The sequence below is a fragment of the Myotis lucifugus genome, unplaced genomic scaffold (assembly GCF_000147115.1).
Source record: "Myotis lucifugus unplaced genomic scaffold, Myoluc2.0 scaffold_3, whole genome shotgun sequence".
Classification (NCBI taxonomy): Eukaryota; Metazoa; Chordata; class Mammalia; order Chiroptera; family Vespertilionidae; genus Myotis; species Myotis lucifugus.
Window position 1 is genome coordinate 6,701,746 of NW_005871051.1, and position 13,705 is coordinate 6,715,450.

The 13,705-nt window shown below is 41.9% G+C and overlaps 1 protein-coding gene across 1 annotated transcript in view; it reads left to right on the forward strand.

Annotated features, from left to right (window-relative positions):
* CDK15 (cyclin dependent kinase 15) overlaps positions 1-13,705 on the forward strand; it is a 68,771-nt gene that overhangs the window by 20,341 nt on the left and 34,725 nt on the right. The window contains exons 7-9 of the mRNA XM_006082413.3: positions 3,525-3,648; positions 5,213-5,333; positions 9,276-9,369. Coding sequence (XP_006082475.1) covers positions 3,525-3,648; positions 5,213-5,333; positions 9,276-9,369 — 339 coding nt within the window. The remainder of the gene's footprint in view (positions 1-3,524; positions 3,649-5,212; positions 5,334-9,275; positions 9,370-13,705) is intronic.

Consider the following 13,705-nt stretch of genomic DNA (forward strand, 5'->3'; position numbering starts at 1 on the left):
TTGTTAATTGAGTCAGTTAGTAGATAAGATGGCTAAGGGGGAGTATGTGGAGTGATAAGAGAAGGTCCAGGATGGAGCCCTAAGGAATTTAAATATATTGGAGATCAGTAGAGGAAGTGGATAGAACCCATAAAAAAAGAGGCTTCAGAGAAGTAGGAGAAAAATGATAAGATTGTGTTACCAAGGAAGAGCTTCAGGAAGGTCAACAATTCCAAATGCTGCAAAGAAAAGGAATGAGAGGTATCCATTGGATTTCCACAGCGAAAGGCATTGGTGACCATGGTAAAACAACAACAATACCTAACAAATGACATGATCAAAATAGTTGCTTATGATGGCAAGACCTACTGTGTTACCATGGAGTGAGGGGCTGAAGCTGCCTGGAGAAGCAGACCACTGGAGGTCAGCTTGCCATGTTCACACGGGCACTGATGTCAAGGGAGCAACCGCTGTGATCTCGAGAGAATGATGCCGGGTGGTGAGTGTGTGGGTGAGAGTGACAAGAGGAGTAGAGGAAGATGTAGCTGGATGTCAAGAAAGTCTAAGCAACAGGGGTTTTTACTTAAGGGTAGAAAAGGAATGGTTTTGAAGTGGGATTGAGGAGTCAGGAGGCAGCTGCCCCCACCCCCCTGCGATCGGATGTATGAGTGAGCTGTAGAAAAGCTAGCATCCACGTACGAATGCTATAAAGGAGCAGTGAGCTCAAGGTCCCCTTGAAGGAAAGGAGCCGGAAGAAAATCCATCAGAGGTTGTGTTGTAGAGAGTTTTTAATCCAGAATTGAGGCGTGAAGAGTGAGCAGTGAAAAGGTTTGGGAGAGGAAGGAACCATGGATTATGTGAAAGGAAGCACAGAGCAATACAGAGATGAGCTTATGGGAGGGAAAAAGAATAGTCCGAGAGGCTTACATTTTGAGTAGTGACCACAGAAGACATGATGGGAACCGCCTGGGATTTAACAAACCCCAGGAATCCCTGGTGAGTGGAGCACTCGGGCTTCCCTGCAGGACTTGGCTGACTCATCTGATTGTGTTTTGAGGGATCCCAGCCCAGATGGCAGTAGCCCAAACGAATTACATTTTGTTCCCAAGAGCCTCACTGTGTTGGAAACAGAACTAACCCCTGAGGTACAGGAAGCCTCTCTGGAAAGAGTCACCCACGATCTGGCTTGATGTTGACTGAGAAAAAGCACCATCTGATTGGGTCATTATCGGTGAAGCTTCGGCAGGGTTGAGGGAAGACTCCAGGCTGGAAAGGATTGAAGAGTGAGTGGGTGGTGAGCTTCGTCAGCACACACTGCCGTTTGGAGAAGTGTGGCTGTGGGACCCCATGCCTGACCACCACGGGTGCTTTACTGTGCACACAAGCTTGCAGAGAGAGATGTGGAGCCTAGGAGGAAAGACTGAGAGCAAGAAGGTGGGAGGCGGGTGTGACTAATTAGTGAGAACAGCCTCTCCTTGGGACATGAAAGGCACTTCAGCCGGCCCGGCCCTCCCTCGGAGAAGCTCTGTGGCTGACTCAGCCCGCCCACTCCCTTTCCCTGTCATGTTTTGACTTTCTGTCTTTTCTCCGGCTTCCCAGGCTGGTGTAGTGGAGTCAGGCACGTCTGAATTTGAGCTGTGGCCCTGACTCTTTCTAGACATGTTTTCAAAGTTTCCTATTTTTCTTATCTGTGAAGTGAGGGCAAGCATACCTTCCTCACAGGAGTGTATTGGGGATTGATTACAAAAGGTGACAGGCATTCAATAAACGGTACTTTCCCTGTCTTCCTTCTTCTGTCTCTCCCTCGCTGATCTCCCTCGCTTTCTGTCTTCTGTCGCTCACCTGTCTCCATTTCCCTCTCTCCTATACTGTCCCATTGAAAAACATCGACTGTGGCAACGTATCTTTCAGCTGGATTTTTTTAAATATTGTCTTTTCCATAAACATTATAACCAATTGGAAGGTTTAAACGATGGTATAAGAATTTTGTGTTTCGGTAGCGTAGTGGTTTGATGAGTGGAAAAGTAAATAGTGTGTGTATTTGAAGCACGAAGATAAAGCCTTGGGAAGATTCATAGGACCAGTGAACATTTGAGGTAGGAGTCTCAAGAAGTTTTTTTAAAATATACATTTTTTTTTTTTATTGATTTCAGAGAGGAAGAGAGAGAGATAGAAACATCAATGGTGAGAAGGAATCATTGATCGGCTGCCTCCTACACACCCCACACTGGGGAGCACGTGTCCCCGACCGGAATCGAGCCTGGGACCCTTCAGTCTGGAGGCCAACTCTATCCACTGAGCAAAACTGGCTAGGGCTCAAGAAATTGTTAACATTCCTAAATGGCTTATGAAACTGATGTGGGATCTGCATCGAACCTACGGCCACAGAGTGCTGTGGTAGGTAACCCCCCCCCCCCCCCCACAAGGCTCCTGCTTCGGTCAGACCAGGCTGCTCATGAACTTGGCTTCAGTGTGTCCAAGTCATTGTGAGATCAGTACAGGTCCTAGCGTCTCTGCAGTTCCTAGTTTCCAAGGTGTGGTGGGAAAGTGGATTCATCCACACAGCTCTGTGTCTGCTATTTTGCCTGCGTCCACAGGAAGCCTGGGGCTGGTCCTTTCTTTTCTAAACTGTCAGAACATGTTTGCAGTTGGCATTGGTCTTTGTAAACACTAATTGTTGGTATTTGAATTCTCAATTGCCAGGGGCGCTGGAAAATAGCAAAAGACACTTGGAAAACGGAGCATTCTTTTCCCCCTTAAACTTCTATAATGGTGGGGATCTGAAAATGTCTGGTTACTGTGCCTTATAACCACGTGCAACATTTAAAATTTGGGGCCCTGAATGTATTTTTTCTGTTGTTTCCCTTTCCCTCTTCTTTCTTCTCTCTGCTATTTATTCCTCGGTCTCTTTTGATTTTTTTTTTTTGTGGGGGGGGGGGGGCTAATTTCTTTTGGCTCTTTTCCCTCTTAATCTCTACTGTATATTTCCCTTATTTTCAACTTTCAACCTAAGACTTTAAAAATAGGTTTAAAAAGATAATGGTCCCTTTCTTTCCTTTTACTATCTAAGGATACGTTTCCCAGTCTGGTCTCCTTGTGTTGTGTTTTTAAAAGGCTTTCATATCAGAGAGCTTGGGAAATGTAAGCAGTTGTAAACCTTAGAATATCATTTCCAGGTCAACTTTGATCTTACATGCCAAGTTTGTCGGTGGGAAAAAAAAATTAAATCTCTCAAATCTAAATCAATAACTAGTGTTCCAAGAGAAACTTCAAAGTTTCACTCTAGATTTTAAGGAAGGGTAATTCCTTCAATACCAAAGACATGAGATATCAGGGAAATCCAGAATCCCTTTGTTTAGGACATGGTCTACTTGCTTGTACTTTCTTCCCCCTCTGAATAGAAAATCTCCTTTTTTTTTCTTTTCTTTTTTTTATCTCTCAAGAGACACGTTTACTATATTCTTCGGATGACTGTTTTTGATTTAGAGAAGAAATCCACACATAGTGGCTCAAATCTGTTTAGATAAGGTGTTCATTCCTTCCAGCTTTTCATGTTTCAACTTTTGCGGGGCCTGGCGTACATCCACCACCAACACGTTCTTCACAGGGACCTGAAACCTCAGAACATTCTCATCAGTCACCTGGGAGAGCTCAAGCTGGCTGACTTTGGTAAGCTGCCCCTCGAGTCTCTTTCTGGGCTGTGAACAATGATGCTTTTGTGCACACGTGTTTAAAGCATCGACGAGTCCTGGCCTTTGAAAAGTTGAGGCTCAGGGAGAGCGATGCTTTGTGAGGATATCAAACTACCATATAGGAAGTGCGAGGCAAGACATGGAGAGATTGGCAGCTCTCTAGGATCATATCAAGCTCCAGTCTGGTCAGATCCTAAAACTTGGGCACCCCTACTAGTCTACTGCCTTTTTTGATGAGAGACATTTATAGAGTGAACTTTACTTGGTAGGTTTCTGTAAATCTGGGTGGAGAGACAGATTCTATCAGAGTAGATTGAGGATATCCCAGGATGACAGGATCAAGCCCCAGATTGTCGAATAGACTCTTCCTGCAATGAAGGCTCTTGGTATCTATATAGGTGAGGCTTTTATTTCCACCAAAGTGATGCCGATTTCTCCTGAGTATTACTCTATCTTTCCATTTTAGCACTTATCACAGTTTATAATCACACACACACACACACACACTCATTTGTGTGACAATTTTGACTCCTCCACTAGACTATGGGCATTATCATGGCGGCCTGGGTCCATTTTTGCTTAATATTGTATCCCTAGTGCCTGGCACCATAGTAAGTGCTCAACAAATATTAGTTGAAGAGCTGGTTCCGTGGGAGCTGAGAGCCGCTCTTCCCTGTTTGGCAGATGTCAGAGAGTTGTACTGTCGCTGCAGCACTTTATTCTGAGATAGTAGCTTTCATCCGGGTATGTACGTAAACATTCAACAGACATTCATTTATCCAAGCCCCACACAGTGACTCATCTATTGAGTATTCTTCCGGCTGTAGATCTTGTGGTTCTGTGAGATCAGTGGCTGGCTGACAAAGTGCTCTCATTGTGCAGGGGAGCCCTTGAAAATGACTCATCTAAGGTCCTACCAAACTAACCAATTTGGATTAGCAACCCCCACCCTTTATCTAACTGGGGATTCCTGGACTGCAGAAATGGAGGGCGGCCGTATTGGTCAGGAAGTGAGTTCTGTCGCTGTTACAGAGACCCAGAATTACAGAGGCAGAAACATGCTAGAAGCTTACTTACTCTCACATAACCGTCTGAGCTGAGCAGTCAGAACGTGTAAGGTGGCACCCCGATGCGTGGTGCACCCTCCTTCTGCCTGTGGCCCCCCGGCCCCAGGGTGTTGCCCCAGGTGCATATTTCAAGATGGCTGCTGCCTCCTTCTTATTACAGCCGGGAGGAGGGAGATCTGGAAGTTCGCACATCACTCCTGTTTGTATTGTGCAGGCAAGATTTAGTCACTCATTACACTTAGCTGCCAGGAAGGCCACCTCTAGCTGCAAAGTCGGCCAAACTTTGAGAAATGGACTTGATGGAGAAGTGCACAAGGATTAAGATAGTTGAGTAGCTTTATTAAAAGCACCCAGAGAGTGTGTGTTATTTTTAAATATTGTTTACTCAGCCAGCTAAACCCTCCCTGGTAGAATGTGTCACTGTGGCTCTCCAGATCCCAGGTAATGAGTTCTGTGCTTCTCCCCTTTGGTCAGGTCTTGCTCGGGCCAAGTCCATTCCCAGCCAGACCTACTCTTCAGAAGTTGTGACCCTCTGGTACCGCCCTCCTGATGCTCTGCTGGGAGCCACTGAATATTCCTCTGAACTGGACATATGGTAAGAGCTAGTGCCCCCAAAATAGGAGTCACCCTACCCTTGAGGGTTACTTTATCATCTGTACTACATTTTAAATAATAATTCTAATGACAATCACATTTGTCTACAGAAACATAAAGTGCTTTCAAATACCTATCTCATTTGATTTTTCCAATCATTCTACAAGTTTTTACAGTTAAAGAAACTGAGACTCAGATCAGTCTTGCCCAACGCATCTGAATCCTATATTCTTTCTATCATGCCTCACCTCCTAGCTCTTCTCGTCAATCCTTTGTCTTTTCTCCTTGTCCTCAGAGAAACACACACACGCTCCCAACACACACACACACACACACACACACACACACACACACACACACACTCGTCTGTACATGCATGCTCACACATGTCCAAACATAGTTCAGAGCCTGGTGGCAAAAGGAGACCTGATTTTTATGCCAATTCTACTTCTAATCAGTTTCTCTGGATTCTGTTATCTTGAAAAAGCCATGTATCCTCTTTATGTCTATGTTTCTCTATTTTTAAAATGAGGGTAACAAACTCTCCCCTTGAGGGGTTAAATGGGATGGTAGTTCAAGTGTAAGAACAAGATAGATGGTGTCAAGTAGAACCACATTGTTGGGGAGGCTCTTGGATTAAAGGGATGTGGTGATGAGTGTGGGCTCTCAGGCACTCCTCCTTCCTAGGGCAGTGGTGTTATGTTATCTAGACCTTATTCCTGAAATATCTCAGGCATGTGGGGGCCACAGTTAGATGTGTGGTGACCACAGTCATAGGCACCTCCTCAAAGGTAAAAAAAATACATGGACTTCTTTCAAGACCTTAGAAGGTCATATATAAACGGTAGGCACTGTTTTTTAAAAAAAAATCAATAATGGATTAAAAGCATTAGACAGTATCCTAAAAGGCTAAACTAAGCTTTAGATTTCCCAAAGAATTGAGAAAGGTTGCAGAAATTTCCCCCCGTGTATCTGGAGCATTGATTTCCTAATCCCCGGTGCCAGCACACACAGAGAAGGGTTAGGGCAGGGGGTGGAGACCATTGGATGGTATTCACCAGCTCAGTTTCTGAGTTGGCTTATCTCAAAGTTGACCATTGCTAGCAACCAAAATGATTTTAAACCATTTGACAGTTTTCCATTACTTCTAGTCTTCTCCACTTAGTGTTTTAAAATTATACCTTTTATAGGGTGTCCCAAAATTCATGCAAGATTTGAATTTTGTGTGAGCATTAACAACAACAACAAAAAATAAAAGCCTAATTTTACTTGGTTTATTGAATCTGATTCTAATATGTGTTGCCCTTTGATTTCAATCCCTTCAATTTGATAAGAATTACCAAGTACCAATTATGGCCCAGGAGCAGGGACAATGAAGACCAATGAAGACCACGGCTTTGCGTATGTGCCAGCAAAGCCGTGGAGGCCATTTACCTGATGTGCTATTCCATACATAACCCTATGCTGTATACTTTATGGATCAATAAAAAATTTACAATTTTTAATTATAAACCTTTGTTTTCTATCAAAATTACAGTGGGGCCTTGACTTACGAGTTTAATTCGTATCGTGATGGAGCTCGTAACTCAAATTACTTGTATGTCAAATCTTAAAGTGAACGAGTGAGACACGTGATGCTGGGCTGATGTTGTGGCGTTCACTGTGACGTTCGCTGCGCCAACTAGTGGTGGGGTATCTGAAGCTGGCTCGTAACCCGAATTTTAGCTCGCAACTCAAAGCAAAAAATCGGCCGAGAGACGGCTCATATCTCGAAAAACTCGTTAATCGGGACACTCGTAAGTCAAGGCCCCACTGTACTTCTTGCGTGAATTTTGGGACACCCTATATATCTGTTGCTTTAAAGATAAGAAGCAAAAAAGAATGTGGATATTTAAAGACAAGCTAATGAGAAGCTTTAAAATGACAATAGTTCTAAAAATTTGACTCAAGACACTACTGACCAGATTCTTTGTTAATCCTCACCTGAGGATACTTTTTCCATTGATTGTTTTTAGAGAGAGTGGAAGGAGGGGAAGAGACAGAGAGAGTACATGCCCTTGACCAGAATCAAACCCAGGACCCTTCAATCCACAGGCCAACGCTCTATCCACTGAGCCAAACCGGCTAGAGCTAACCAGATTCTTAAGTTACATTTGTCTGATCAAAGATGTTTTAACACATATCAAGATGTCTCCTAGACATGAAAAATCATTAAAAAGTAAATATGTGGCTATTATATCCAAATTGACTTTTTAAAAATTGGGGATAAAAACAACCTGTTGTTTGAGGGGGAGGAAATCTGCTTGCAAACCTCAATCTGGTAGCTTTTATTCACATACGTACAAAAGTCTAAGAATAAGCCAGTTGATTATTTAAAATGCAAACCCAATATTAGCTCATGAAAACAGTCTATATTTCTTTAGAAATAATAAAATACAGTTAGATTTTAATTATATATATAAGAATTCTGCTTTCTCCTACCCAAGTTAAAGTAAATTAAATAGCGTGTGTCTATAGTCAGATGGAAAAAATAAAAATTTATCACATGGGATAAATACATGTGAATAATATTAAAGACCATATTTAATATGAATCTTTAATAATATGATGATTTGTAATAAAATGTTTTACTTATATATCCTTTATCATGCCAGGCCAAAAAATGTCAAGCTGGTTCAGGGAGTTTGCAGAAGTGTGTGTTATGGTGAAAGGGTTTTGGAGCCAAAATATTGGACCGTGGGGAGAATCTCTGTAATCTGTCCACTGAGCCATTTTTATCATCCAGAGACGATAAGAAGAAAAGTGTGCATTATTAGCAAAATAAATCATACTTCTTACTGTCTCTCAACAATGACTCTCTCATTTGACTACATAGAGAAGGAAACATGTTTCACCCCATTTAACCTATTTTCAGACGCACACTCTTGTTGCACCTTAAATCAGCATGCGGCTTACAATCAGCAGCATCTGACCGTAGCCATCAGCCCGGCTGCACTGTAGTTGCCATTGCACATGTGTGAACAGCAAACGTGCCAGCGTCAGGACTTGCAGCATGAGTGTCAGTGACTTGGAAGAATCTTGCTGACAGAAGAGCGCCCCCTCCCCCCTCCCTCCCCCTCCCTCCCCCAAGAACCAAACGGTTGTGGAAAGAGAGTGAATCAGACGTGTTTAGCCACATTCTTTAAGCAGGAGTCACCTATGTAAAAAGGTGACATAGAAGTAGGCTATGTAACTGCAAGGTCAGCTTGGGAGCCCAGCACCAGTGACTGTTAGTTCTTTAATGGATTATTTTAAGACATGCTGTGTCATCAAACTCCTGATGTCGAGGGCGATACCGTGGATAAACATAGACATCAAAGAGTCTGAGTCAAATGCTGAATGTGGAAAAAAGTTTCAGGAACACCTAAACCAATGTCTTTCACTTGATGTTCCAGTTTTTGCATGTACAAGTACGACATATGATGAAATAATGTGTCTAATTAAGTGTATAGCAGCCCTTTCAATAAGTATAAAGGCAACATTCTGAGCATGTCATAGTTCAACTCGCAGGTGTTTTGTTTCTTAATGGCACACACAATAGTGGTGCCTCTTACAATGACAGCATCTTAGGTTCAGTGGAAGAGAGCGTTCAGTTTGGAGGTTTAGAACTTTCCCCTCCTCTCATAAAATGGACAGTTAATGAGCTTGAATGAGCCAGAATATTTGCTCCCTATACTGTGTTCCTAAATGCTGGTTGCATTCCAGTTTAACAAAAAGCTGCAGGCTGTTCTTATTTTTTGGTTGACAAAGGGACTTTTATTTTTTTTGCCCAAGATTTTATAATAGCATGTGGCCTCTATTTAACTATCCCCAAAATATTCCCTGGGAGGAGAAATGCTAGTAGTTCAGTTTTGCAGGTCTGGTTTCCTTGAAACGGTCTGTTGACTCTTATTTCTTTTGCTAGGGGTGCCGGCTGCATCTTTATTGAAATGTTCCAGGGTCAACCTTTGTTTCCTGGGGTTACCAGCATCTTTGAACAGCTGGAGAAGATCTGGGAGGTAAGAGAAGAATTCCTCTTAGGAAGAAGAAATATCTGCGTTTCAAACTTTAAATCAAATTTGCCTTTGAGACGAATGACGCAGTCCATCTGCTTTGAGATATGAAGCTCCATGTTAAGGTCATGGAGACTGTGATATTTGCAACAGTATAAGTACCTTGGGAATGAGTGTCCAGAAACCCCTGTTGTCCTGTAACATCCCATGAATCCACCTGCGCCCTATACTATAGTCTCGGTTTCTTGGGGCAATTTCTGCCGGTCCTAGTTAAGCACATTTCTGCCTGGCCACCCCCAGCTCGAATTCTACTATATGTCTGGCCCTGAATCTTTGTCAACTGAAGACAAGGCACTAAATTGTCATAGAACTCCAATGGAAACGAAGGCCTAGCATGTTCGTGTGAGAGAAATACTGTATTTATCATGCTCTTCCAAAACCAAATGCCTAAGATGTTAAGGTGCTTTTGCGTGTGTGGTTCCATTTCTTTTATTCTTAAGTTTATTTTTAATTATGATTTACATTCCATATTATTTTGTATTAGTTTCAGGTGTACAGCATAGTAGTTAGACAATCATATACTTTATAAAGTGATTTCCCTGGTATTTCCAGTACCCACCCAGCACCATACATAGTTATTGCAATATTATTGACTACGTTTCCTGTGCTGTACTTTACATCTCCGTAACTCTCTTGTAGCTACCAATTTGTACTTCTTAATCCCTTCACCTTTGTCACCCAGTTCCCCCAAACTCCTCCCCTTTGGCAACTATCAGTCTGTTCTCTGTGTCTCTGAGTCTGTTTCAATTTTGTTTGCTCATGTAGTTTGGTCTTTAGACTCCACACACAAGTGAAATCATATGGTATTTGTGTTTCTCTGACTGATTTATGTCACTTAGCATAATACCCGCTAGGTTCATCCATGCTGTCATAAATGGTAAGATGTTATTCTTTTCTATAGCCAAGTAATATTTCATTGCATATCCACTCTCTATTGATAGACACTTGGGCTGCTTCCATATCTTTTTTAAAAATTTATCTTATTGTTGGCAGTATTACAGATGTCCCTTTTTTCTCCCATTGACCGCTCCACCCCGCCCTCCCAGGCCTTCATCTCACTATTGTCTGTGTCTGTGGGTTATGCATATATACAGATAATCTCTCCCCACCCACCACCCACCCCTGCCTTCCCTCTGAGATTCTGTTTCATTCTTCTTTGTCTCTGGATCTATTTTGCTTCCATATCTTGGCTATTGTAAATAACACTGCAGTGAACATAGGGGTGCATGTATTCTTTCAAATTAGTGTGTTGAGTTTCTTTGGATATACACCCAGAAGTGGAATCACTGAGTCATAAGGCAGTTCCATTTTTACTTTTTTGAAGAACCTCCATGCTGTTTTTCATAGTGGCTGCACCAATCTTCAATCCCACCAATAGTGCATGAGGTTTCCCTTTTCTCCACATCCTTGCCAAAAGTTGTTTGTTGATTTTCTGATGATACCCATTCTGACAGGTGTGAGGTGATATCTCATTGAAATATATTTTTATTGATTTCTGAGAGGAAGGGAGAGGGAGAGAGAGAAACATCAATGATTAGAGAAAATCATTGATTGCCTGCCTCCTGCACGCCCCCTACTGGGGACTAAGCCCACAATCCGGGCATTTGCTCTGACCAGGAATCAAACTGACTGCCTGGTTCATAGGTCAACGCTCAACCACTGAGCCATACTGGCCGTACTAGAAATTATCTTTAATACACACATAAAGGTGCGGAAAACTTTAGGGAACACTGGGGAAAGGGGAAAATAATTAGTTGCCAGTTCTGGAAAGTTATTGTCTCACCTCGATGAAGAAATTCTATGCCAGTCTCGTGCTAGAAATTCATGACCCAGAAGACACTGTCTTCTGGCTAAAATAAAATGTGCTTTGAGATATTAAGACATTTTATAGAGATTAATTACTGCCATTAAAATTTTCTTTTTGATATATGGGGGCTATTATGGAGCAACATAGGAAATACTGATTTTTTTTTTCTCCAAGCTCCCCTGCAAGACAGATAAATGCTATTTCTCTTCAAACAGCATCACTGGGTGAGAAAACATTGTCTAAGCTGGAGGCAGCTTAACGTAATAATAGCTTTAAAGCTGTAAAGCCAGGGTTTGAATTCTAGCGACTTTTTAGCTAAACAAATGTGGGCAGGTTCAGCTTGCTCATTTGTTAAATGGGGCTGGCGGTCATGACTTCCTAGCCTTCTGTCAGAATTCCATAAGGTCAGATGCATAGCAAATTTCCTGCGCCAAAAGTGCTCAAGAAATATCTGCTGCCTTTCCCTGTCAGATAAATTATGATTGTAGAGATGTTTCAATCACCTAAGTGCGGAAAAGCCTTTCCTGATATACAGCCTCGTTGTTCCTCCGTGTGGTCTTACTTCTTGTCCACACTAGAGGAAGTACTTAGATATCACAGAACAGAAAGAATGGGCCAGACATTTCCCAGGACCCGATGGCTCTCTAGTTATTGGTTCAAGTTTCCAGGACTGGCCTTGCTGACTGACACTGGCCATCTGAAGATGTGTTTGGTAATTCAGTAAGTGAAAGAATTTGCACTTGAACCTGGACATTAAGTACCAAAACAAAAATGTCTTAACAGCAAAAACAAACATGTCTTGACAAATAGTTCCTGCCCAGAAAGCCATGTTCATGCCTACCATTGTCTTTATCACACTGCAGTCAACCAACGGGACTTTATTTTGACATTTATGACAACTCATTGCAAATTTAAAACAAGTGACCATATTAGAAATACCACTGGCCTGCAGTCAGAAGACGTGAGTTCTGAACCCAGCTCTAACTTCAAGTTATGAGGGAGAGCAATTCACATCACCGACCTCCCTGGGTTTCCAGCGTGATACATGTTACAGAGGCTCCTCAACCTATGACAGGTTACCTCCTCATAAACCCATCATAAGCTGAAAATGTCATAAATCAAACCATAGTAAGTCCGGGACCACTTGTATTTGATTTTCTGATTCCATGAAGTTGTGACTTCTTTGAACAAGAAGAATCTTGTAGCTCCCATCATTTAAAATCATAATATTCTTCTCTGTTTATCTGATTCCACCACCCACCCAGGTAGTTTTTATCGAGTTTGTCAACTTGCATAGCTCATTGTTGACTTTTGATCTGTACTGACCAAGGATACAGTTCCATATTGCCTAGCCATACTTTGTGAGCAGCAGGTCAGATTCATTATGTCTCATTCCTACCTGGTCCTGTCGAAGGAGGACAATGGTTTTGTCATCATTGACATTTATCCCAGCTGTAGCTCCACACTCTGAGGGCAAAGTGGAAAAGTCACCCCATTCAGCAGTGTGTTGTCTTTCTGCTACTACATCTCAGGCGGGTTAGAAATATAAACATTACAAATAGTTCCTGAACTTATGTTTTACTAAACATGGTCTACCCAAATGAGAATAGGAAATCCATTTCCAGTCTACGAGAGTGGATGTAGGAATGGCATCTTTGAAAGCAACGTGCCCATTCTAAATCTCCCTGTCTCTAAACACAACCTTCCTCTAGATTTATCCTGAGGTCTCACTCTTAGGAATAAAGACATTATGAGTCCTGAATTTTTCTTTTACTGTCTTTCTGAAGTGTGTGTGTGTGTGTGTGTGTGTGTGTGTGTGTGTGTGTTCACATCTGAATAGCTGTCACTGGCTTTCTGGGACCTAATTCTTTCAATAAGCAGTTTTAGCAAATAATCCCAGCTGTGGTTCTAAAATCAGAATAAAACAAACTATGCAGACCTTGAATCCATTAATCAAAATGCCTTCAGTTTCCATTCCAACAAAGGCAGAAAACAGCCCCTGCAGCCCACTGTTTTCAAATATAGCACTCACTAGTTGCCTTTTTAGGAGCCTTTAGGGAGGGCGTAAATCAACAATTTTTGGTTTTTAGTTTCCCAGACTGAAGTGGAGATTTAGTAATTTTCTCAAGTGAAAACAAATTCAATAACTTTCAAATAGAAACTCAGCATCAAATTTCCAAATAAAGGATATTGAATTTTGTTTAAACGTTTAAAATCTCAAGCTTACAGCTTTTAACATAATAAACATTATTGGTATCCATTTTGCTGATTTAATTAAACATAACACAAAATAACCATTCTGGTAACTTTCGCCTCAGAAAAATATGGATGTGGTCGTTATTTATTTCTCTTATTGCTTTCTCTTCATTATCTTTGCTTTCTTTTCATTGTACTTTGCCCATTAACAGAAGACGCATGGCTCTCTGTGAGTCACATCCACTGGCTTACATGCACCTCTGTGCAATAAGCATCCAA